The following is a 26,027-nucleotide window of genomic DNA, read 5'->3' as shown; positions in this document are numbered from 1 at the left end:
AACTAAATCGAGCATATGTGAGCCAGGAATAGTTCTACCGTTAAACACAAACTCCTGAATCGTCCCAAGATGTGACATCTTTCATTAGACATTGTATCTAAAATGTAGTGTGCGTTTTTTACACTCCTCTGCTGAATATTCTTCAAATATCAGCCGCTACGTTATCTAAACCGTCGTGGTTGTTTACGCCGGGCGGCGCAGACGGCTTTTCTTGTTCAGGATGCTCAGTCTGCATAGGCGTCAATGTTAATGTGCTGTTTTCACGGGCCCCTTGTTTAGCGACTGTTAAAAAGCGCTGTAAAACCTTTGTGTACAGCTTCGCTTTTTCATAACTGTCCGAGTCAGAGCGGTGCAAGATATTTCTTATAGTTATGTCCAAATCGTTCTTCACGATTTGCTGAATAGATTCGCGTGCTGTCCCGGGCTGTAGTTTGTCCAACTGGTGCTGCGGGACTAAAAACATTTTCTCTGCATACTCCATTTCCTCTGTTATCTAGATGCAATCAGGCTAGAGATAAAAGAAATAGCACGCTTAAGAGCGGTAGAAGAAAGCCCTCCTGTTGATTTATTACACAGCTCTTTCGTTTAACACCAACAGTCTTATCTGAGACAAATTTGATTACGCTTTTACTTTTTCTGAGCTTCTGGTATTGTTGAGATGTGAGAGGTATATTGCCATAGAGAACATTAAGAGCTACTTCACACAATGTCGCAATGAGCTCGTCTGTGGCAGTTTGTAAAATAATCCGTCTTTGTTTGGGTGATGCTTTTAATAATATTTTTAAAAGCGGCAGGTTTCTACAAAGTCTGGCAGACATTTCGCTATCTTCTTTTCGGGAGATATACCACAGGGTGTGGTGCAAGTAAATCTGTTCTGAGCCGATAGAGTTCAGCGGTTTTTGCTTTATAATCAATCAGCAGATACCCGAAAGGCTTGCTGGTTGCATCTTGATAACATTCCATAAAAAATTTTGTGTTGCCGGGATACATTTGTCTTCCTAGAACACTGACTTGATTAGCATCTCGGGGATTTTTAAACAACATTAGATAATTTGTGTTTAAGCTGATTTAAGATTGTTTAAGCTAATTTATGGAAAGCTACTGGTTTTCCCTTGGCAAAATAAATTCTGTACAATATAAATAGCGCTAAGATTTCTATGATGTACATATTGGGTAAAGACCTTTTCTACCTCGTTGCTCCCGCTGGCCTCTTTCATCAGATCATCGAGGATTAACAAATTAACCGTGTTGGCCGGAAACAGAGCGTCATCATTCAGAGTCTGTGGTAATCCTTCAGCAAATTTTATTTTGTACATTTTCAACAATTCATCATACAACGGTTGCCAACAATCATAAATATACACAATATTTTAAGTTTTTTTAGAAATCAAATGTACAGCATTTTGCAACATTTTTACAAAATATGACTTCCCCGAGTTTGAAGGACCGCTTATCACACATGAAAAAGGGTGATGTAATCTGAAATCAAACCCCTCTGTGTCTTGTACACCCCTATGTCCAAAAAGATTGTCAGAAGCCATATGGGATTGTGAAATATGGGAGCAGCACGCGTTTGTTGTACACAACCTTAAACTTTTTAACAACTGACCTGTTGTGTGTGAATTGTTTATTATTACGTACAATGGTATCTGTGTATGCCAGTATATGATGACTATTATCCTCCCTAGGGTAAATCAGGGTGTTTAATCTAATGGCTTTTGAATGTACTGCGTTGAGCGTGACACCTTTGGCTTTCATGCATACCTTACCCCTCGCAGTGCAGTAGCCATATGTTTTTGGTCCGCCTGAACAAAATTCTACAATATGATCACCAGCTCCAACCTCGTCAGTTAAATTACCGACATAGGGGTCCAACAGAGGTTCCCAGTCGCCTTCTCTAGATGTAAAGATCACACTGTACAACAGCCTGTCACCCAATTTGTCCATTAATTCGTAAAGTTCTAGACGGGCATGAGATGTTGTGAAAGCCCCAAGAAAGATGCTGATGTCGCAAGTCTGCCCCCCTTTCCCATCCGCATAACACCACTGAATTAGAGCCACGCTGTCTGAAACGAAGGAAAAGTGTTTAACATCATAACCATCACCAAATATGTGCTGTGCAAATTGTTCCAGGTCCAAAATTAACTCTGTACACGGCAAGTTTTCACGCATGGAGAAACGACCACAAAGTGAGTTCACCAGAAGCTTCTTAATAGAACGCCGTGCTAGGTTGCGACTTAACTTACCAGCGTCCATCTTAATCCCCTCTTTCTCAAAGTAGTCTGAGATGTAGGATTCCTTGTCTGTGTCTGTCATAACGTGTGCGGGGAAACCGCTGGCCTCTTTTTTATATTGTAAAAATGTTTTAACATAATCACAAAACAAATTTTCTGACCGTTGTGGAAAATGTCACACCTCGTCCACGTTCGTTAAAATATAACCCTTTTCCACACCTTTCAACAGCTCTATGCTGACCCAACACCTGAAATAGCTCTTTCCTCATCAGTATGACCACACGGGTCTGTCTGATTCTGATTTTTGCCGCATGTACGACACAGTGGAAACATAAGCTTACCACCGGTCCTATAGGGAAGGACGGGGTGAAGCAGTTTTTGTGGGGGCAGTACTGTAGCCTTGACAAACCCATAATTTTCAAGAGGTTCAAAATACTTGAAAATTATTTGTGGATGTCCTGTGGGGTAACATTTTTTGGCCTGGAAAAAGGGGTACAAACTTGTAAAGTCGACATATTGTATTTTTTCACTATTGTCGGCTTTGTGATACAATTTGTACGTGTTAGTATGACCACCAAATAGTGCATTGCGCAGTTTCAATCATTCAGGAGGTGTGTAAGTGGACATAAATGCCATTACAGCGACATTGTTCTGTTTAGCGTTATTCCAATCACATTCCCACATCACCTCAACATCGAGACCATACGCCTTTTCCAAAATTTCGACCTTATCATCAAACTGTCTTCTGAGCAAACCGTAGGGCACTTTTGATAACGGCTGTAAATCGTTTGGTTATAACGACATTCATGCCCATGAAACATGCATCTGTTGAACTCAAAACCGTATTTGACACCATCCTTTTCATAATAACCATCGAGATGATATTTTCCAATCACCATCTCCCCATGATTTAAAGCATGCTGAATGTTCAGGCCGTGTGTTGTTTTGACATATTCAAGCCATTCAATGGAAACGGATGAGTATGTCTTGTTCTGATTTGTGTATACATTGTTATGGGTCAGAGCTAGTGTGTCTTTTGGTAGGTAGTGGGTTTTATACACGGCCATGCAGCACGCTGCTAAAGTGGTGTATCTGAATGGGTCGAGTTTGGTACATTGTATGAATTCGTTACAGTACTTCATGCACGCCTCATGTAGCAAAACGACATTGTTCTTGCCGTACATGGCAAGAACAATTTTTTAACATACCATTTTACATTTTTAACATACCACTCATCAAACAGAGCCCTCTCTTTGTCAGACATTGTCAATAACAGCTTCAGATAATCCAAAATTTGGCTCCAAAGGATCAAACGATTGTCTGTCTGACCCCCACCCCACCTGCTGTGAATTGGAATCGCTGTCTAACAACGAATTAGGTATTGGTTCTGTTTGAACCTCAGCCATTGATCTAACACTGTTTAATAAGTCCAACAATAGTCAGATCCTCCATTGTCCCAATTAAACCCTGCAACATCTCTGTAGTACCACGCTGTTCAAAAGTACACAGACCATTGTTGTCGCATCTTCTAAATTTAATTGCTGCTCTCAGATTACATGAGTTTTCATCACGCCGCTTTGACATTTTTACAAATTTTTTAAATTGATACAAAAGCTAGTAAAAAAATCACACACAGTAAAACAGATAGGAACCAACAAATAAACACACACACACACACACACACACACACACACACACACACACACACACACACACACACACAAATACAGACACAGGGGTATAAAATACCTATTGTACAACTCACCAAAGCTTCTTGTTTTTAACCAATTGTACAAGCTGTTTTAACAATTCCGTCATCAGGTATTGGTTGTGATCAACGCGACAAATCTCCCCAGCAAGGAGTTTCTGGGTTGCTATGATTTGTTTGTGTGTGATGGTATGGTTTTGTAATGCTTCCACAACACTTTGATTATAAAGACGTTGATTCTTCTCTATAATGTCCAGACGTTCGGCGACGCTAGCAAAAGTCTTTTCAAATCCTGCAATATGATCTTTGATGGCCTTGAACCCGGTTCGTATCACCTCCAACGAGTCTCTGTTATTGTATATAATAGCATGAGCCTCGCGACCAAAAGCTTCTTGGTTTGAAGGCAGATCATCTCCAGGAACCGGGGTAAATACACAAGTGTCCCACTATTCCAACAAATCCTGATTCCAGTTCAAACCAGAGTCTATAGCGTGCGGTTCATTCACAACTGACACTGTTGGGGAAAAAAACCCCACAAAACATTGCTTAGGATATCGGCACGAATTAGGATGATAAAACACTCTTTTAAAATAAAATTAAAAATACATGCTACATACCGTCTGTCGCTCGTGGGGGAAATCTTGATCGTTTACGTTTAGACGTCGCGACACCCACGCTGTGGACCCGAGCGACTGTTTTACGCTTGGCCTTTCCAGAGCTCATTGGTATACAGCGTTCAGGAGAAACCGCAGCACTATTTTTTAACTCGGGTGCAGCGATCTTGTTTACAAGATCTGACAAGCCTTGAACAGTAAACAAACAAACACAATACATAATGAATCATCTTAACCCGCTTTTAAACATAACAGACAAATATCTAATTATCACAATTCAAACCAAGACAGGGTTTTCCAAGCAAACTCACGGGACTTCTGTGTTCGATCCTTTGTGTAAAATAAAGCAAAATCATTAAACACATACACAACACATTATACATAGGATCGAATACTCATAAAGAATAACAATGTACGTACCGCTTGCCTTGTTCAGAAAATTTATTTAGTCTACGATGTCCAGGATAGACACAATGTCAGCATCACCTGTAGTGTTAGATACTGTACCTGTTTTATCCACCACAATAAACCCATAAATTCGTTTATAAATAAAAACATTCTTAACGATGTGTAATAATAATAATAATAATAATAATAATAATAATAATAATAATAATAATAATAAAACAAAACTGTTACGATAAACAGTATCTCCTCTTTGAAGTATTCTCCAAAATAAAATATAAAATTTTAGCGGTGAGTTAAAACGAGAATTGACGATTCGCCTAAAATTACACAGCTATGTTACACAGCCGAGATCTTAGAGACTTCTGCGTAAGTGACCCTACTATTAAACATAAAGCATACCTATCGTAAGGGTGTGTCATAAAGCCATTAACACCCCCAAAGACACTCATTATCATAAACAATCTGTAGGATCACACCACGACCCACCTGCTCATAAAAAACTCTTGGTCAGGAAGAAACAAAGGGCCATAAATTAAGCACTCCTAGAAAAACGCAGGCCTGAGAAGAACGAGGCCATAAATTAGCCCACTAACTCTACCGCCAAGATTGACATTTTGACAGAACGTACTGGCTACAATGAAAACACTTGTATGGGTGTGTTTAGAGAGAGGGGGGGGGGGGGGCGTGTCTGAAAATACGTGTGTGTGTGCGGGATTTAGCGAGACAGAGGTGTTTCAGTTTAACTTAATTAATGCTTAACACAGCGAATGGAAGACATCTCTGGAAAAAACTTAATATCTTGTTATCTCCTTCCATGTTTTTTCTGCAGTTCAGGAGGCTCTCCTTCCATGTTGTTTGAAATATAAATATTACCAATTTGGTAATATTTATATTTCAAACAACATGGAAGGAGAGCCTCCTGAACTGCAGAAAATCTCTTAGTGCTGCTACAAAAGTCTCTCTCTCCACCTTAATAGGAGATAACAAAGACAACTTGAGATTTTTATTCAATACGGTAGCAAAATTAGCTAGGAATAAAACCACTCCAGAAAGAAGCACTCAATCATTACATAGCAGTGAAGATTTCATGAAATTTTTCATTGGTAAATTTAGATGTGAAATTCAGGCTATTAAATTAATACCAGACAGTTTTATAACTAACCCTATAGATGATAATATAGCAATATCAGATCATTGTTTAGAATGTTTTACTCCCCTTAGAGAGACCGAACTAGCTTCATTAATCTATTCAGCGAAATCATCAACTTGCATATTAGATCCTGTACCTACATGTTTCTGTAAACAGATTTGTCCTGTAATTGAACCGCTTTTAAATATAATCAATTCTTCCTTTAGCACTGGCTATGTACCTAAATCATTTAAATTAGCAGTTATTAAACCCCTGATTAAATAACCTGACCTTGACCTCTCTCAACTGTCCAGCTATAGACCAATATCAAATCTTCCATTTTTCTCCAAGATATTAGAAAAGGTTGTAGCACAGCAGCTATGCTCATACTTGCAAAGGAATAACATTCATGAAATGCATCAGTCAGGATTTAGGCCTTATCATAGCACAGAGACAACGTTATTAAAAGTAGTAAATGACCTACTACTGGCCTCTGATCACGGTTGTTTCTTGTTGCTTGTGTTTCTTGACCTTAGTGCAGCTTTTGATACTATAGATCATACTATTCTCCTTGATAGACTAGAAAATTTTATCGGCATTAAGGAACAACCCTCTCCTCGCTCAAGTCTTATCTGACCAATCGTTATCAGTTTGTAGATGTAAATATTGATTTCTCCACACATACCGAGGTTAAATTTGGTGTTCCACAAGGTTCTGTTTTAGGCCCACTGCTTTTTACTTTATATATCCTACCTCTAGGTCAAATTATTCGCAAACATGGAATTAGCTTCCACTGTTATGGTGATGATACACAGCTGTATGTTTCAGCGAAGCCAGAGGACAGACAGCAACTTAGTAAAGTTGAGGAATGTATAAAGGACATTAGACACTGGATGCTTATTAACTTCCTCTTAATTAATTCTGAAAAGACAGAAGTACTTGTACTATGACCATTTGTAGCTAGAAGTAGTCTTTCTGATCTCATAGTAACTCTGGATGGACTTTCTGTTTCATCATGTGCAACAGTAAAAGACCTTGGTGTAATTATTGACTCCAGTCTATCATTTGATACTCATGTTGATAATATTACTAGGATAGGCTTCTTTCATCTCAGAAATATTTCTAAGATAAGAAATGTATTGTCACTACATGAAGCAGAAATTTTAGTTCATGCTTTCATCACCTCTAGACTAGATTGCGGTAATGCCTTACTGTCTGGATGTTCCAGTAGGAGCATAAACAAACTCCAGTTAGTCCAGAATGTAGCTGCTAGAGTCCTAACTAGAACCAGAAGATACGACCATATCACCCCGATCTTATCAGTACTGCACTGGTTCCCAGTGAAATCTCACATTGACTATAAAATACTATTATCAACTTATAAAGCACTAAATGTTCTCACGCCACAGTATCTAAGCGACCTTTTGGTTTTCTATGATCCGCCATGCCTACTTAGATCTAAAGGTGCAGGCTATTTGACGGTACCTCAAATAGTGAAGACGACAGCAGGGGGAAGAGCTTTCTCTTATAGAGCCCCACAGTTATGGAACAGTCTTTCAATAGTGTTCAGGACTCAGACACAGTCTCAGTGTTTAAGTCTAGGCTTAAAACGTATTTGTGTACTCAAGCCTACCATGACTAGATTTTCTCTTACACTAAACAATCTCTTCTCTCCCTCTCTCCTTCTGTCAAGCCGCACACGATTTTATGGAGATACTAGAGATCCTGATCCTTTCTGCTCTCCGGACCTGCCTGATCCGTTCGTATGCCCTACCTCTGGATGGAGCTCTCATCTACTCCAATTCCAGATTGCGGGGACTATGGCTGCTTCTAGGGCCAAACAGACTTCATATAAAAACGTAAAGAAATTTTTTACACTAACTGTTGTTACCCAGATGAGGATGGGTTCCCTTCTGAATCTGGTTCCTTTCAACGTTTCTTCCTTGGGAGTTTTTCCTTGCCACCGTTTTGCTCAATTAGGATTAATTCACACACTTAAAATCTGCATACCATGTTTTATATGTTTCTGTAAAGTTGCTTTGAGACAATGTTTATTGTAAAAAGCGCTATACAAATAAAATTGAATTGAATTGAATACCTGACACCTAGATGAACACTTTACAGTTGGCTTCATGACTGTTTGTCATTCCCTTCAAATGCTGTTGAGCTTTAAATTATGGTTTTTAAAATTATTATTTTGTGTATGAGCCCATGCACTAATAAAACACATGGCAATTTATATATATGATTTAATAGTTTCTTTTGTTAAATATCAAAAATCTAAAAGGTGTGCATTATAGGTGACACCTACATGAACACTGTACAGTTGGTTATATGACTGTAAGTCCTTCCCTTCAAATGCTATTGAAGTTAGAAATGTGTTTAACAATGTCGTTTGTAACTTTAGAGACGGTCCCTTCATTTCCGCATATCTGCGAATATCGAACGTCTAACGTGAAAGCCAACTTTATGCCAGTAGCAATGCTAGTAATGTGTCGGTGTTTATCAACTCAACTCTTCATCACACGTCACCAACAGAGAATTAGTTTGCACTGACATCACTGGAGAACAGGTTTAACTGGAGCACTGAGAAATGTGGCTCTTCCTGTATTACAGCTAGCGAAGAGTTTAAAGTACAATTATGTTCTTCATGCAGCAACATTTACTCAGCTCGTACACACCTTTAGAGTGGAAACACACAGGTAAGATTTGCTTTCTGGCTAGGAGAAACATTTGAGCTGTTTAAGATCTCTCATAAAAATGAGAGATCTCATTTTTATTTTTCTTTCCTCTGGGATGTGACCTACAGGCCGTAAACACAGTAAATGTTTATGTTCATGACATCACAAGCAGAAAAATGAACTTGTACAGCTTTCAAGGAAGGGTGACTAGATAAAAAGCCCCTTATTTCTAAAAAGTAAATGAAGCACGAGTTAGGTTTTCAAAATTGCACCTGAATTAACCACAAAATCCTTTGGACTGATGAGACCATGGTGGAGATGTTTGGTCTTCATGTACATCTCCATGTTTGGCGAAAACCAAACAAAGCATATCACCACAACCACCTCAAACCAACTGTTAAGCACGGTTGCTGAAAGGGTGATCGTTTAGGCTTGTTTTTCAGCCACAGGACCTGGGAAACTTGCAGTCATTGAGACAACAATGGACTCCACTTTACACCAGAATATTCATGAGACATTTTTTATCTTTTTTATAAGCTCATGCTTTTAATATTAATGTATAAATACTGATTATTTTACAAGAAATGTAGTTCACAATGATGTAAAAATACTTTTATTTAAATATTATGGCTTCTAAAGTCTTAAGTCATGTGACCTGCCTAAAATATGTGCTACTTATAAACCCAAGGCATATAGCATTTTAACATCTTGGCACAACATTGCAATAGTTTAAAGTAACAGGTGTGTTTGTTTTTTTCAAAATCCAAAAGTCAGTTTTCCAAAGATGAAATGACGTGGCCCAGGATGATAATCTGCAGGAGAAGTAAACAACATTATTTTTATTTCATGTGCAGTTTGAATAACTATAAATACACATGAGCAGAGGTGAAGCCAAAGAGGTGGAGACAAACTGCATTGTGATCATATGTGGAACTGCCCCTTTATCAACCATTAGAAGTGAACAACGAAGTGACTGAAGTGAAAGAGAAAAGCAGTTAGCTCACATCGAGAAGAAACCCTTATTTTCACATTAATTTCTGAAATTAACTGCAGGATATTCACTGAATCTGGAATATAAATGCAGACAATTCTCACTCCCTGAAAAGTGGCAAGTAAAATAAAGGTATTTACTTCAATGAATGTTTTATAGTTCAGAGGTTTTGTCAGTGTGTGATTTATCAGGATAAACTGCACATGTTAACAATATCAGACAGAGACAGGGTCTCTAACACACTGCTGAAATACTGACTATGAAATGCAAATTGATTATAACTGTGTTTTTTATACTGTGTATTTAATGATCAGTGATCAACCGAGACAGCAAAGCTGAAAAACAGAGTCAAAGGTTCCTTTATTTTATTAACTGCTCAAAAGTGGAGAGTTGAACTGATTCCAGCATGAACACTTAAATACAAGTTAAAATACAATTATACTTTATGCTTAATGACTACATTTGTCCAAATGTGTGAGCTGAACTTAATTACCTGTGTGTGTGTGTGTGTGTGTGTGTGTGTGTGTGTGTGTGTGTGTGTGTGTGTGTGTGTGTGTGTGTATGTATGTATATGTATGTATGTATACTGTGTTAGAAGTATAGAGATGAGCACTGGGTGAAACATAAACACTTCTACAAACACATCAGGAAGTGAGAAACTGTGAATGATACAGTTAGTGAGCTGAGAGCTGTGAGAATGATCAGTGAAATTCTGTGTTTATTACAATCTAATGAAGATGAAGAATGTTTACGTGTGTTTTATATCACAGTCTAAATGCTTCCAGTGTCATTGCTCATGTTTAACACTGCAGACAGGCATGCTGAGTCAAACAGACTAATCACTATCACCTCATACTGTTACATGTGTGAACTGAATGATGTGATTTCTTACTGAAAAAAATTAAAACACAGGAGGAAGTAAATGACTGAATCTTCATGACCAACAAAAGGTGGATGAAGAAGGAGCATGGAACAGCCACTATCATGTAAGTTATGCAGCTTATATATGATTTGTATTTGTGTTTATTAAATAGTTATGCAGTAGGAAGTCACTGTTTCTATAGTAACAACTAATTAACTATGACTTGTGCTGCATGGTGGAGGTGCTACATCATTTAAAGAAGGACTGTCACTAGTATGGAATTTTATCTGAAATTATACTAAATGATCTCAATGAATGTCTTGTCTTTTCAGATGACTTTATGCGTCTCTTTTCATATAATAATAACACTTGTGCACTAAAACACCAACATCTTAGAAAGCAATCTACTAAGACAGATCATGTGACTATGGAGGAATTTTTAGACTATTGTTGAAATATTTATTGTTAAAATGAAATAATTTAATAATTGGATATGTAGTTAAAAGTGACAATAAATGAATAATACTGAAGTGGAATTGGGGCAAAAATAGTTAAATGTGACTCAAAATGTTTTATTTATTATTTAAATACTTAAATATTGATTTATTTCAGTGATGCTCTGCAGCCATACACAGTGACATTAAATAAATCATAATAATGAGCATCATGAAATACTCGCTGAAATCTGTCACGTTCATCCATAATTAATAAAGTCTGAACAAACCCTCCATATGTAACTCAACTAAATTTCGTTACAAACTGAAAAGAAAAGAAACAAAAATCATAACAATTATATATAGAACCTGTTAATGACATATACACAGACATTACCTAATAATATATAATATTCTTTAGCAAATTCTGCAATTGAATAATGTACTATGGCTAAGCTACAGCTCCACTAAATATTACTGTTTAATTCCACAAATCAAAGTTACAAATAGTTACAATTCTTTTCACATATATTTTATCGATTCTTTTCTCAAAAAAATGCTGTGATTAAATGTTATGTTTGCCAGTAATTTATGAATAACAATATATGTAGCTATATTAAAACATATGATTGTGGAATGTAATTATTAATTGTTATATCATTATATCATAATAAGTAAAACAGTTTTTAATAATTATAATAATTATATCATTGTGCAACACGAATACCACATGCCACAAGAACTTACACTGATTGAATTAGTAAAAAAGGAGTGAATCGCTTTGAGTTCATCGTGACGTCTGAGTGATCAGCGCGGGTGGAGCTGGATGGAGCTCCCATGGAGCTGATCACTCAGACGTCACGATGAACTCAAAGCGATTCACTCCTTTTTTACTAATTCAATCAGTGTAAGTTCTTGTGGCATGTGGTATTCGTGTTGCACAATGATGAATAATTTGCTACATATTTCTTTTTAAAGGAAAGAAATATGAATAATTAGCAAGATTTTATGGAAATATTAGCCAACCCAGAGTCCTGCGCAAAAAAAGAGCTTTTCACTAAAAAACTTTGTTTACACTATTTTATTGCTATTTATGTTACTGATGATATAACATGTTATTGTACTGATATTAGGTCTCCTTACAGTGACACAGGGCTCCGTAATGAGGTAGGGGTGGGGGGAGATTAGGACGATTCTAAGGGCCCTGGTCAGACAGGGGACCCAACAGAACCCTATACTTTCCTGTATGATTTTCATATTTAAATGGCCTCTTGCACAATCTATTAAGAAGCACGCTATAATGAATGCCAGTGCATCTGTGTGTCCAGTTAAGACATTCACAGATTATTCAGAATCACGGCACTTTACAGTTGTGAGTCGTTACATGCGTCAGGGAGAGTGCTATGATTCTGAAGCTAGCCCGTATGAAGCTGTTATAATTAACATCAAATAGAAATTCTATCAGTTACTCACCCTGATGTTTATCCTTGGAAGTTTAAACACAATATTTCCAAGAATCTACAGTGGGGGGAAATAAGTATTGAACCTGTCTACATTTGTTTCAGTAAATATATTTCCAGTGAGGTTATTCACATAAAATTTTCACCAGACAGCAGTATTAACTCAAGAAATCTGGAAATATAAAGAATTCACAACACTAAAGTCCATAAATAAAGTTATGTGTAATAAAGTGGAATGACACAGGAAAAAGTATTGAACACACTAACTGAAATGTATTTAATACTTAGTGGAGAAGCTTTGTTTGTAATGTCAGCTTCAAGACGCTTCCTGCATGAAGAAATTAATCGGCCGCAGTATTCAGGTGTGATTTTGGCCCATTCTTCTAAACATATTGTCTTTAAATCTTGTTCAATAGGATTCTTGTCAGGTGATTGACTGGGCCATTCTTACACCTTGATATAAGGACCAAAATAAGTCCTTAATGAAATGTGAAAAAATAAAATACAATGAATATCAAATAAAAATCAGTGCCACAGTAACCTAGAACAAAGTGTTATTTAAAATAATAATAATAATAATAATAATAATAATAATAATAATAATAATAATAAATTGTATTTATAAAGTAAGGTCAAAACGTCTGAGAGCACATACAATCTGGGATTCTGGAAATGAACATAAAGGTTTTGAATTTTTTGTATATGTTCCACAACCTTTAATGTAACTGCAGAGTGATAAAAGTGTGACTTTGTTAAAAAAAAGTGTTATTGTTGGAGCGTTGCAGTGATACTGTATAAGAGAAATAAAACACTCAAGCATGCACAGTTTTATATAAAAATAATCAGCTCTGGGATGAAAACGACTTCACACCACCCTGTCAGTGATTATTTTTAATGCACATTGTTCTGTGTTTTATGTCTTATATAAGAGATACAGTACACTTGTAAATACACTTGACTGTAAAATTCATGAAGGTATTCTACCAAAAAAGTTTTAACACAAACATTAAATGAAACCCCAACATGTGCCTTTAAACTTCAGTTAGTGCGTTTAGAATAAAAAGTCTTTTTCATATCAGTACTGGAAAATGTAGAAATTCTGGCCTCTGATTTTCACACCTTCACTGCAGATGCAGTTTACTGTATAGAGACAAGGTTGAAACTAATTACAGTATTTCTACACTATTTATAAACAATGTGCAACTTTTGTTCTATCAAACCTAGTTTCTCGTGACTCCAGCAGTCTCCTGTCTGAAGATCAGCTGCAGTGTTCAATCTGTCTGGATGTATTCACTGATCCAGTCACCACTCCATGTGGACACAACTTCTGCAAGAGCTGCCTTACACAGTGCTGGGAGAAGAGTCAACACTGTTACTGTCCATTATGTAAAGAGAAATTCACCAAGAGACCTGAACTGAAGATTAATACAACACTGAGAGAGGTTGCAGATCACTTCAAGAAGAAATGTGGTCCTGACAAACCTGAGGTTCTTTGTGATGCCTGCACTGGAAAGAAGCTGAAGGCCCTGAAATCCTGTCTGGATTGTTGTGCAAGTTTCTGTAAAACTCATTTAGAGCCTCATAATAATATTCCAAAACTTAAGAAGCACAAATTAATAAACCCTGTGGAGAACCTGGAGGACTACATATGCCAGAAACATGAGAGACCTCTTGGGCTGTTCTGTAGAGATGATCAGATGTTTGTGTGTAAGTTCTGCACTGAAGGAGACCACAAGAATCACAACACTGTTCCTATAGAGGAGGAGAGCAGAGAGAGGAAGGTGAGAAACACTGATTAACATCAGATTTTGACATTTTTATGGATATTTCAATTTAATTTATCCAGTAGTAGATCAGACTAAGATTTTTATTTCAAATAGAATAATTCCAAGGAAATAATTTGTTATTTGTTATTTAACTATTTTGTTACACCACGCATAGGGAAAATTATGACATGTCAGTTTTTAAAAAAACAGACGGACGAATATAATAAGCATAAGGTCAATTAATTTTCTTCTACTCTGTCCTCAGACACAGCTGGGGAAAACACAGACAGATGTGCAAAAGATGATTCAGGACCGACAGAAAAAGATCAGAGAGATCAAACACTCAGTAGACCTCAGTAAAGTGTGTACAACATGACATGAGTTTATAGATGCTACATTCAGTAGTTTTCTTTTTATTTTGTATAGATGAACAAACTGCACTAAACATTGTTCATTATTTTACTATTCAGTGTAATCTGATGGAAGTGAAAATGTGTTCCTCCTTTAGAGAAGCACAGAGAAAGAGAAAGCAGACAGTGTTGAAGTCTTCACTGCTCTGATTCGCTCCATTGAGAGAAGTCAGGCTGAGCTGCTGGAGGTGATGGAGGAGAAGCAGAAAGCAGCAGAGAGGCAGGCTGAAGGACTCATTAAAGAGCTGGAGCAGGAAATCACTGTGCTAAAGAGGAGAGACACTGAGCTGGAGCAGCTCTCACACACTGAGGAGCATCTCCACCTCCTACAGGTCAGTGTTCCTCTCTCTGCTCACTGGCAATGCAGAACATCACAGAACAACACTCACCATGCTGAGGGATTTCTCCTCTCTCCTGCTCTACTGTAGATTTACTCCTCCGTGTGCAGCCCTCCACACACCAAGAACTGGACTGAGATCAGTATTAACACTGATCTGAGTGGGGACACTGTGAGGACAGCTCTGTCTCAGCTTCAGAAGACTCTGAATGAGAAACTCACTAAAACACTCAATGACAAGTTAAAGGAAACAGGTGAGGAACTTTCATATTTCATATTCTTCTTACATTTCACTAAGAAAGTCATGCAGGAAACATGTATGTTTGGACAGAGATTAACTTTATTCTTTTTTTTTTATTCATGAGTATTAAACTTTAATTTCTTTGCCTATCAAATGTAAATGTTTTTCTGCAAAAGTCATGTTTTCTCTTATGTCTGTGTGTGTGTGTGTGTGTGTGTGTGTGTGTGTGTGTGTGTGTGTGTGTGTGTGTGTGTTTCATGTTCTGTGACTCTAAAATATGAAATAAAGTTTCAGAAGGAAAACATTTTATATTTCTCATCTTTGACAATGATTCATAATTTAATCTTCTACAAATCCTCTTATAAATCCTAATGAATCTGATCTACTGATGATGGTTTAATATTTTTTACCTGCAAACTCACATCTCACTCTGTGTGTTTCTCTCAGTGGATGTGACTCTGGATCCTGATACAGCTCATCCATATCTCATCCTGTCTGCTGATGGAAAACAAGTGACACATGGAGACACACGACAGGATCTCCCTGATACACCACAGAGGTTTAATCCATGTGTCTGTGTTCTGGGAAAGCAGAGTTTCTCCTCAGGGAGATTTTATTATGAGGTGCAGGTCAGAGGGAAAACTGCGTGGGATCTCGGAGTCGCCAAAGAGTCCATTAACAGGAAGGGGGACATTACACTGACTCCTCAGAATGGATTCTGGACTGTGGGGCTGAGGAATGAGAATCAGTATAAGGCTTGTGCTGGTCCCCCTGTCTCCCTCACACTGAGAGAGAAGGTGGAGAAGATGGGGGTGTTTGTGGATTATGAGGAGGGTCTGGTCTCCTTTTATGATGTGAAGTCCAGCTCTCTTATCTACTCTTTCACTGGTCAGTCTTTCACTGAGAAACTCTATCCTTACTTCTGTCCTTGTTCAAATGCAGGAGGTAAAAATTCAGCACCACTGATCATCTCTCCTGTATTTAACACTGAATGAATTTTCACCTCACAGATATAATCATTTATTAAATGGTGAGAATAAAAATAAATATTACTTTTTTTCTGGTAAATTTTAGAAATACATATTCCCTTTTAAAGTTCTGTACAGTTTATTTTAATACTTGTTTTTTTCACATAAACAAATTTATTTTAATCCTACAGCGTGTTTTTTACACATTATGATTGTGGAACTTTGTCATTACAAATCAAATATGAATATAGATTATTTACAGTTCACACTGAGTTTTACTGCAGAATTTAATATGATGAATAAAATGTATGATGTTCAGCTGCTAATGTCTGTGTAGATAAAACCGAACACCACTGAGTTTCTCCTTCAAACTTCATCAAACACAAACACAATCACAGTCATTTTTTTAAAAACATACAGAATTATATCGCCCAAAACTAAACATGAATTCAAAGGTTTTTGAAGGGCGCACATAATAATTTTCCTTGGTTATATTACTGTGTTTTTGTGCTCTCTGACATTTTCTGCTCATGTTTTCTTTTTTGAACACTTGTGCTGTTTTTCCTTCTCTCTTGTTTCCACATTCTCCACTTTTCCAAATGCTGCAGTTCGAGTTTCATGTAAATGAGGGCGGGATTTAGCGTCACCATTGGTCCACTACAGCTCCTCCTCTAGCCAATCAATCCAAGAGGGGAGTTATTATTTTTTATACTTTTTCAAATATTATTATTTAGATCTGTGATCGTAATACTTTTGATGGGAACTTGATCCCATACATTTTCGGAAAACAAATTTCTTAAACATAGGATGGCAGATGGAACCTCATTAATATTCATGAAGAAAGCGCAACCTGATTGGTCAGTGTAGGGCTGCGTGATTATGGCCAAACTGATAATCACGATTATTTTGATCAATATTGAGATCACGATTATTTATCACGATTATTCACTGATTTTAGGGACAATATATTATTATTGCACTTTCACATTTAAATAAACAGACCGCTGCTTTCAGCTCCATGTTGTACTACATTCCTGCTAATGTACAAATCTTTGCATCAGATTAGACTGATCCTTAAGGGGCATCATCTCGTAGAAGCAAAATCTAAATAAAATTGTACCCAAAATATAGGATAAGTAGAAATAAAAATGCCATCAATCAAGTGAAAATATCTATCAAATATAACAATATGCAAACAAATGAAAGCAATTCAGGCGTATGCAGAAAAGGCAATAACAGTGTTTACAGGTTTTTGGCAAGAAACACCAGCCTGTCAACATTTTCTGTCTTGAGAGAGGAGCGAAGGCAGGTCACTACATTTCCCCCCGTGCTAAAAACCCTGTCTGAAGGGGAACTTGTGGCCCGAATGCACAAGTACTTTTTTGCCAGTTTCAAGAGTCATGGATAGAGTCTCTGGTGTTCCCTCCACCAGTCCAGCGGATCCTCCTCACTGTCAAGGTTGTCTAATTGTAGGTAAGACTGTAGCTCAGAGGCTATAGCTTGTTGTTCGTGGTGGGGTGAGGGTCTTGGTGTGGTTCCCTCAGTGGCTCCTCAGCAGTCTCAAGATGGGGATCAGTTGGGCCCATCTCCATGAAAAGAGTCTGGTAAATCTAATGAGGAATAATCTAATGAAACATATTTAACATCCATATCCAGAAAGTAGATTACAGCACATTACAGCAGCTGATTTTGTAGCACATTTTAATCTACTTCATTTAATTCATTTATACTAAATTCTGTATCTGATTGTGTGTAACCACAATAATAGCTTACTAACATCATGCCTGCAGGGGCAGTCCTCACCATCTCAGAAGTAAGTCTGGCTTGGACTGGGGCAACATTTTCTTCACTGATATATCTGAGCTTGAACCGCGGGTCAAGAGCGGAGGCCATGTCAAGCAGTTCTTGTGTAAGGGGGTCCTTGTATTTTTCATCTAGGTAGCTCAGGATTTTGGTCTCGATGGTGCGTATTAGGTCTCAGTCATCATCCTTCACTTTCAGGATAGAGGAGCTGAAAAGGTGGAGGACTGGTTTTACAAAGGACACACTGACATATTTTTCACTGGAAAGCGCATCAGTAAACTCAGTCAGAGGGCAGAGGGATTTGTTGATGGCCTCCAGGACGTCACTGTGCTGCCTCCTGCCATGTGGGGATGAGTTGTCGGGCCTTTCTGTCAGTGGACAAGACATGAGCAATGGCCCTCTGCTGATCCAGGACTCTTTCTATCATGGCTTGCCTCGATCCACACGTTGTGGGGCACTCGGTCTTCAGAGCATGCTCTGGAAGCTTCAGCTCCCTTTGTGCCCCTGATAGCTCCTTTTTACGCCTATTGACGATAGGAATACTGTGATAGTTTTTAAGTTATGGCTCAGACCGGTTAGTCCCTATAATGAAAGTTGCTTTTTTGTTGAAAATAATTTAATACATATTAAGAAAGTAAAGAACAAAATAGCTTTTATTTGAAAAAGTGCCAAAGGATCACCTTTTAAATTTTGAAGTTAAGCTTGTGTAAATGGTTGTGTATTTTACACAGTGTCCTCCATTAATATTGGCACCCTGAGTGGGATCTTGAAGTGGCCACAGAGTCCAGTAACAGGAAAGGAACATTTAATCTGACCCCTCAGTATGGATTCTGGACTGTGATACTGAGGAATGAGAATCAGTATACGGCTTGTACTGATCCCCCTGTCCCCCTCACACTGAGAGAGAAGGTGGAGAAGGTGGGGGTGTTTGTGGATTATGAGGAGGGTCTGGTCTCCTTTTATGATGTGAAGTCCAGCTCTCATATCTACTCTTTCACTGCTCAGTCTTTCACTGAGAAACTCTATCCTTACTTCAGTCCTTGTTTAAATGAAGGAGGTAAAAAAGAAGGTAAAAAATCATCACCACTAAAGGAGGTAAAAACAAAAAAAGAAAAATAAATTCAGCACCGTTGATCATCTCTCCTGTATTTAAGACTAAATAAATTTTCACCTCACAAATTTAATGATCTATTAAATGGTGAGAATATAATTTTTTTTTCTGGTAAGATTTAGAAATACATATTCCCTTTTTAAAGTGCTTTAAGGTTTATTTTAATACCTGGGGTTTGTTGTGCATAAACAAATATGTTTAAGTCTAAACATTATTCTTGTGGGAAATAAATAAATAAACTACTTGCGTTGTGATTTTGTTTTTATCTGTTTGTTTAGTTTTTGTTCACAATCGTTAGCACATCGAAATAGATAAAGACTGTCAAGGCTCTTATTGTTAACGAACTCATTACTGATCAGGAATGTAATATAATGTGTTTAACGGAAACTTGGATTAAACCAAACGAGTACATAGCATTAAATGAAGCCAGTCCTCCTGGATACAGGTATGTACATCTGCCTCGTTCAAATCTAGGCATCACACAAAAACTCAGTTATAAATTTAAATCTTTTGAAATTCTTTATAACAGTATAACTTATGTAGCTACAAAAAAATGAGTCAGTTCCTCTGATTATTATTTACAGACCCCCAGGGCCATATACTGATTTCCTTAGTGAATTTGCAGACTTTATCTCAAACCTGGTTGTTTCTGTAGATAGAGCATTAATCGTTGGTGATTTTAATATTCATTTTGATAACCTGGAAGACCCACTGAGAACAGCTGATGTGTCCATCTTAGATTCAGTAGGGGTTAATCAGAACGTAATCGGACCTACTCATAATGGTGGTCACACTCTTGACCTCATACTAACATACGGATTAAACGTAGGGGCAGTGGTGGCTTGGCGGTTAAGGCTCTGGGTTACTGATCGGAAGGTCAGGAATTCAAGCCCCAGCACTGCAAGCTGCCACTGTTGGGCCATTGAGCAAGGCCCTTAACCCTCTCTGCTCCAGGGATGCTGTATCATGGTTGAACCTGCGCTCTGACCCCAGCTTTCTGACATGCTGGGGTATGCGAAGAAAAGAATTTCATTGTACATATGTATATGTGATCAATAAAGACTCATTATATAGAAAATATTGTCATTTTTTTGACAGTCTGAAGTTGTCTCAGACCATTATCTTATCTCGTTCATAATACGTACTGATCATAATATTTCCACCTCGCCTCACTACTGCAGAAAACGTACTTTCACATCAGCTACTGCACCGAGCTTCATAAATAACCTCCCAGAGACATCAGTTAGATTTGGATCACCGTCTGATCTGACAGAACTCGATCAAGCGACAGAATGCTTAGAGTCAACGCTCTGCTACATGCTAGATAGAGTGGCTCCACTCAAAAGAAAGATAATCGAGAGAAAAACCTAGCGCCCTGGTATAACGATCAAACGTATACCTTAGAACAGACCACTCGACAATTAGAATGTAAATGGCGTCAAACCAAGTTGGTGGTATTTCAAACAGCATGGAAGGAGAGTCTACTGAACTATAGAAAATCTCTTAGTGCTGCTAGAAAAGTCTATCTCTCCACCTTAATAGGAGATAACAAAAACAATTTGAGATTTCTATTCAACACGGTAGCAAAATTAACTAAGAATAAAACCACTACAGAGAGAAGCATTCAATCATTACATAGCAGCGAAGATTTCATGAAATTTTTCATTGGTAAAGTTGAAGATATTAGATGTGAAATTCAGGCTAATAAATTAAAACCAGACGGTTTTATAACTGACCCTATAGATGATAACATAGCAATATCAGATCAATGTTTAGAATGTTTTACTCTTCTTAGAGAGACCGAACTAGCTTTTTAATCTCTTCAGCGAAATCATCAACTTGCCTACTAGATCCTGTACCTACATGTTTCTGTAAACAGATTTGTCCTGGAGTAATTGAACCGCTTTTAAATAGAATCAATTCTTCCTTTAGCACTGGCTATGTACCTAAATCATTTAAATGAGCAGTTATTAAAACCCTGATTAAAAAACCTAGACCTATATCAAATCTCCTGTTTTTCTCCAAGATATTAGAAAAGGTTGTAGCACAGCAGCTATGTTTGTACTTGCATAGGAATAACATTCATGAAATGCATCAGTCAGGATTTACACCTCATCATAGCACAGAGACAGCGCTAGTTAAAGTAGTAAATGACCTGCTACTGGCCTCAGGGTTGTGTCTCGTTGCTTGTGTTACTTGATCTTAGTGCAGCTTTTGATACTATAGATCACACTATTCTCCTTGATAGACTAGAAAATGTTGCTGGCATTAAGGAACAACCCTCTCCTCGCTCAGGTCTTATCTGACCGATCGTTATCAGTTTGCAGATGTAAATGGCGATTTCTCCACGCATACCGAGGTTAAATTTGGTGTTCCACAAGGTTCTGTTTTAGGCCCACTGCTTTTTACTTTATATATTCTACCTCTACGTCAAATTATTCATAAACATGGAATTAACTTCCACTGTGATGCTGATGATACACAGCTGTATGTTTCAACGAAGGCAGAGGACAGACAGCAGCTTAATAAAGTTGAGGAATGTGTAAAGGACATTAGACACTGGATGCTTATTAACTTCCTCTTAATTAATTCTGATAAGACAGAAGAACTTCTATTAGGACCATTTGTAGCTAGAAGTAGTCTTTCTGATCTCATAGTAACTCTGGATGGACTTTCTATTTCATCATGTGCAGCAGTAAAAGACCTTGCTGTAATTATTGACTCCAGTCTATCATTTGATACTCATGTAGATAATATTACTAGGATAGGCTTCTTTCATCTCAGAAATATTGCTAAAATAAGAAATATATTGTCACTACATGATGCAAAAATATTAGTTCATGCTTTCGTCACCTCTAGACTAGATTACTGTAATGCCTTACTGTCTGGATGTTCCAGTAGGAGCATAAACAAACTCCAGTCAGTCCAGAATGCAGCTACTAGAGTCCTAACTAGAACCAGAAGATACGACCACATCACCCCGATCTTATCAACACTGCATTGGCGCCCAGTGAAATCTCGCATTGATTATAAAATACTATTATTAACTTATAAAGCACTAAATGGTCTCCTGCCACAGTATCTAAGAGACCTTTTGGTTTTTGTTGATCAGACACGCCTACTTAGAGCAAAAGATGCAGGCTATTTGACGGTACCTCGAATAGTGAAGACGACAGCAGGGGGAAGAGCTTTCTCTTATAGAGCCCCACGGGTATGGAATAGTCTTCCAATTAGTGTTCAGGACTCAGACACAGTCTCAGTGTTTAAGTCTAGACTTAAAACGTATTTGTTTACTCAAGCCTAGCATGACTAGATTTTCTGTTACACTAAGCACAGTCCTAACAATCTCTTCTCTCCCTCTCTCCTTCTGCCGAACCGCACACGATTTTATGGAGCTACTAGAGATCCTGATCCTGATGTGTTATTGTAGGAGTGTTGCAGTGATACTGTATAAGAGAAATAAAACACTCAAGCATGTACAGTTTTATATAAAAATATTCAGCTCTGGGATGAAAACAACTTCACACCACCCTGTCAGTGATTATTTTTAATGCACATTGTTGTGTGTTTTATGTCTTATATAAGAGATACAGTACCCGTGAAAATACACTTGACTGTAAAATTCATAAAGGTATTCTACCAAAAAAGTTTTAACACAAACATTAAATGAAACCCCAACAAGTGCCTTTAAACTTCTGGTCTGTGATTTTCACAGCTTCACTACAGATTCAGTTTACTGTATAGAGACTGTATTTCTACACTATTTATAAACAATGTGTAACTTTTGTTCTATCAAATCTAGTTTCTCATGACTCCAGCAGTCTCCTGTCTGAAGATCAGCTGCAGTGTTCGATCTGTCTGGATGTGTTCACTGATCCAGTCACCACTCCATGTGGACACAACTTCTGCAAGAGCTGCATTACACAGTGCTGGGAGAAGAGTCAACACTGTTACTGTCCATTATGTAAAGAGAAATTCACCAAGAGACCTGAACTGAAGATTAATACAACACTGAGAGAGATTGCAGATCACTTCAAGAAGAAAAGTGGTCCTGACAAACCTGAGCTTCTTTGTGATGCCTGCACTGGAAAGATGAAGGCCCTGAAATCCTGTCTGGATTGTGTTCTGAGTTTGTGTGAAACTCATCTAGAACCTCATAATCATGTTCCAAGACTTATGAAACACAAACTAATAAACCCAGTGGAGAACCTGGAGGACTACATATGCCAGAATGTTCCATATGTAGTTCCTATAGAGGAGGAGAGCAGAGAGAGGAAGGTGAGAAACAATGATTAACATCAGCTTTGTATATTCTTATAGATAAAGTGAACTAATTTATCCAGTAGTAGATCAGATTGGAAAGTTTTGAATTCAATTTCCGGGACTTTTTAACCTTCACTGTTCAGCTATATGATCTGATTCGGCTTCACTTGTAAAATGCAAAATTATTTACATTAATTAATCATTATGAGGAAATTATTTACTATACTAAGACTTATATCTTACACCACATATGAGGAGAAATTAACACAAATCACTTTTTTAAACAAACCTATTTGTCATCTGCTCTGTTCTCAGACACAGCTGGAGAAAACACTCAGAGATGTGCAGCAGATGATTCAGGACCGACTGAAGAAGATCCAAGAGATGAAACACTCAGTAGAGCTCAGCAAAGTGTGTAGGATATATTTTGCAAAACTCCCTAAAACACTCAATGACAAGTTAAAGGAAACAGGTGAGGAACTTTCATATTTAACAATTTTTAGGCATAAGTCTAAAATGTGTTGCATTAAAATGATCTTAAATGTAATGAAAGTGATGTTTTGTTGTGATTAGTCTCCACAGAACTGAAGAGGATTCAGCAGTATGCAGGTACAGTGAGGTTTCTGATTTCCTCTCATTAAAATGTACATATCAGCATTACACCACTGCATCATCAGACTGATTTTCATCTATAGATCTCTCCAGCTAAAAGGAAGTCTTAAAGTGTCTCTCATGATCCTCCTCACTATAGCTCCCTATTACTGCCATACACTAAAGCCCTTAAACCCTTTTCTACTTTAGAAAGACTGATCTTCCTCTTACATTTCACTAAGAAAGTAATACATTAAACATGTATGTTTGGACAAAATTAACTTTATTCTTTTTTTTTTAAAACACTGCATGATAAAACTTTAAGTTCATTGCCTGTCAAAGTTAAAAAAAAAAATTTCATGCAGCCAAAAAAAAAAGTCAGAGATTTATTCTTATGCCCTCAATGATTAAAAATTAATTAATAAATAACCCTTGCAGTGCATGTTCTCCCCGTGCTGCGGGGGTTTCCTCCGGGTGCTCCGGTTTCCTCCCCCAGTCCAAAGACATGCATGGTAGGCTGATTTGCATGTTCAAAGTGGCCGTAGTATATGAATGGGTGTGTGAATATATATGTGATTGTGCCCTGTGATGGATTGGCACCCTGTCCAGGGTGTACCCTGCCTTGTGCCCTATGCTCCCTGGATAGGCTCCAGGTTTCCCCGTGACCCTGAAAAGGATAAACAGTAGAGGATGGATGGATGGATGGATGGATGGATGGATGGATAAGCCTTGCAGTGTCTCTATCATTGACTTTAGAGGGGTTTTTTTAAGCTAAAACCTACCAGATATTTATCACTAGAGACACTCGCTGAACTTATTTTGTCCAACAGGATCAAGTTTTTTTTCTTCAAATGTTTTTCTTCTGTGACTCCATGTTTTTCCTGAACAGCAAAACTTACAAACAGAAATAAATGACTAAAGTTTCAGAAGGAAAACATTTTATATTTCTCATCTTTGACAGACTCCTACCATCAACTGTACAAGTTTTCTCTTTTTATAAGAGATCATTTAAAATGTTTCATTCTTTAATCTTCTACAAATCCTCTTATAAATCCTAATGAATCTGATCCACTGATGATGATTTATTATTTTTTATCTGCAAACTCACAAAAGTCTGTGTCACGTATCAGGAAGCTCTGGACTCCACTTCCCATCAGCCACTGCACTACATGTCACATGACCACCTGCATCTGATTCACGGTTTGGTTAATGAGCACTCATGTGTATATATAGCCATTGTCTGCACTGATTCATTGTCTTTTGTTGTCTTAGACTCCCGTTGTTCATGTCTCGATGTTTGTTTCTTGCCACAGTGTGTTTCAAGGTTGTCATAGTGTATTTGTTTCTTAGTGCGTTTCTTTAAATAAATGTCTATCTGCATCTGCATCTGCATCTGCTTCTGGCTCAACCCACGGATGGTGACAGTCTGTGTGTTTCTCTCAGTGGATGTGACTCTGGATCCTGATACAGCTCATCCATATCTCATCCTGTCTGCTGATGGAAAACAAGTGACACATGGAGACACACGACAGGATCTCCCTGATACACCACAGAGGTTTAATACAGGTGTTATGGTTCTGGGAAAGCAGAGTTTCTCCTCAGGGAGATTGTATTATGAGGTGCAGGTCAGAGGGAAAACTGAGTGGACATTAGGAGTCGCGAGAGAGAACATTAACAGGAAGGGGGAGATTACACTGACTCCTCAGGATGGATTCTGGACTGTGATACTGAGGAATGAGAATCAGTATAAGGCTTGTGCTGATCCCGCTGTCCCCCTCACACTGAGAGAGAAGGTGGAGAAGGTGGGGGTGTTTGTGGATTATGAGGAGGGTCTGGTCTGGAGGGTCTGGTCTCCTTTTATGATGTGAAGTCCAGCTCTCATATCTACTCTTTCACTGGTCAGTCTTTCACTGACAAACTCTATCCTTACTATTTTTTTAACAAAGGTTATTGTGTTCTTTAAAAAAAAAAAAAGAAAAATAAATGAATGAATAAATGAATCTCTATCTGCGCTAA

At 37.7% G+C, this 26,027-nt stretch overlaps 3 protein-coding genes across 4 annotated transcripts in view; all 3 read left to right on the top strand.

Moving 5' to 3' along the window:
* LOC108267935 (E3 ubiquitin-protein ligase TRIM39) overlaps positions 1-26,027 on the top strand; it is a 66,606-nt gene that overhangs the window by 13,410 nt on the left and 27,169 nt on the right. The gene's annotated exons all lie outside the window — the stretch shown is intronic.
* LOC108267932 (E3 ubiquitin-protein ligase TRIM39) overlaps positions 8,731-26,027 on the top strand; it is a 110,004-nt gene continuing 92,707 nt past the window's right edge. The window contains exon 1 of one of the 2 annotated variants that reach the window (XM_053681921.1): positions 8,731-8,795. The gene's annotated coding sequence lies outside the window, so the exon portion shown is untranslated. The remainder of the gene's footprint in view (positions 8,796-26,027) is intronic. The other variant, XM_053681920.1, reaches the window with a different exon arrangement.
* LOC128633124 (E3 ubiquitin-protein ligase TRIM39) lies at positions 9,617-16,309 on the top strand. The gene is made up of 7 exons (XM_053681948.1): positions 9,617-9,897; positions 10,678-10,751; positions 13,746-14,302; positions 14,553-14,648; positions 14,796-15,029; positions 15,126-15,295; positions 15,718-16,309. Exons 2-7 carry the CDS (start codon positions 10,733-10,735, stop codon positions 16,268-16,270), a joined length of 1,629 nt encoding a protein of 542 aa, XP_053537923.1. The 5' UTR covers positions 9,617-9,897; positions 10,678-10,732; the 3' UTR covers positions 16,271-16,309.

This window comes from Ictalurus punctatus, chromosome 7 (assembly GCF_001660625.3).
Source record: "Ictalurus punctatus breed USDA103 chromosome 7, Coco_2.0, whole genome shotgun sequence".
Lineage (NCBI taxonomy): Eukaryota > Metazoa > Chordata > Actinopteri > Siluriformes > Ictaluridae > Ictalurus > Ictalurus punctatus.
This window is presented reverse-complemented; position numbering and strand designations above follow the sequence as displayed.

Bases quoted from the DNA above. Each gene is read 5' to 3' on its own strand.
- LOC128633124 (XM_053681948.1), top strand. The intron at 14,303-14,552 runs GTGAGAAACACT...CTCTGTCCTCAG, and splicing joins AGGAGAGCAGAGAGAGGAAG to ACACAGCTGGGGAAAACACA. The intron at 15,030-15,125 runs GTCAGTGTTCCT...GCTCTACTGTAG, and splicing joins AGCATCTCCACCTCCTACAG to ATTTACTCCTCCGTGTGCAG.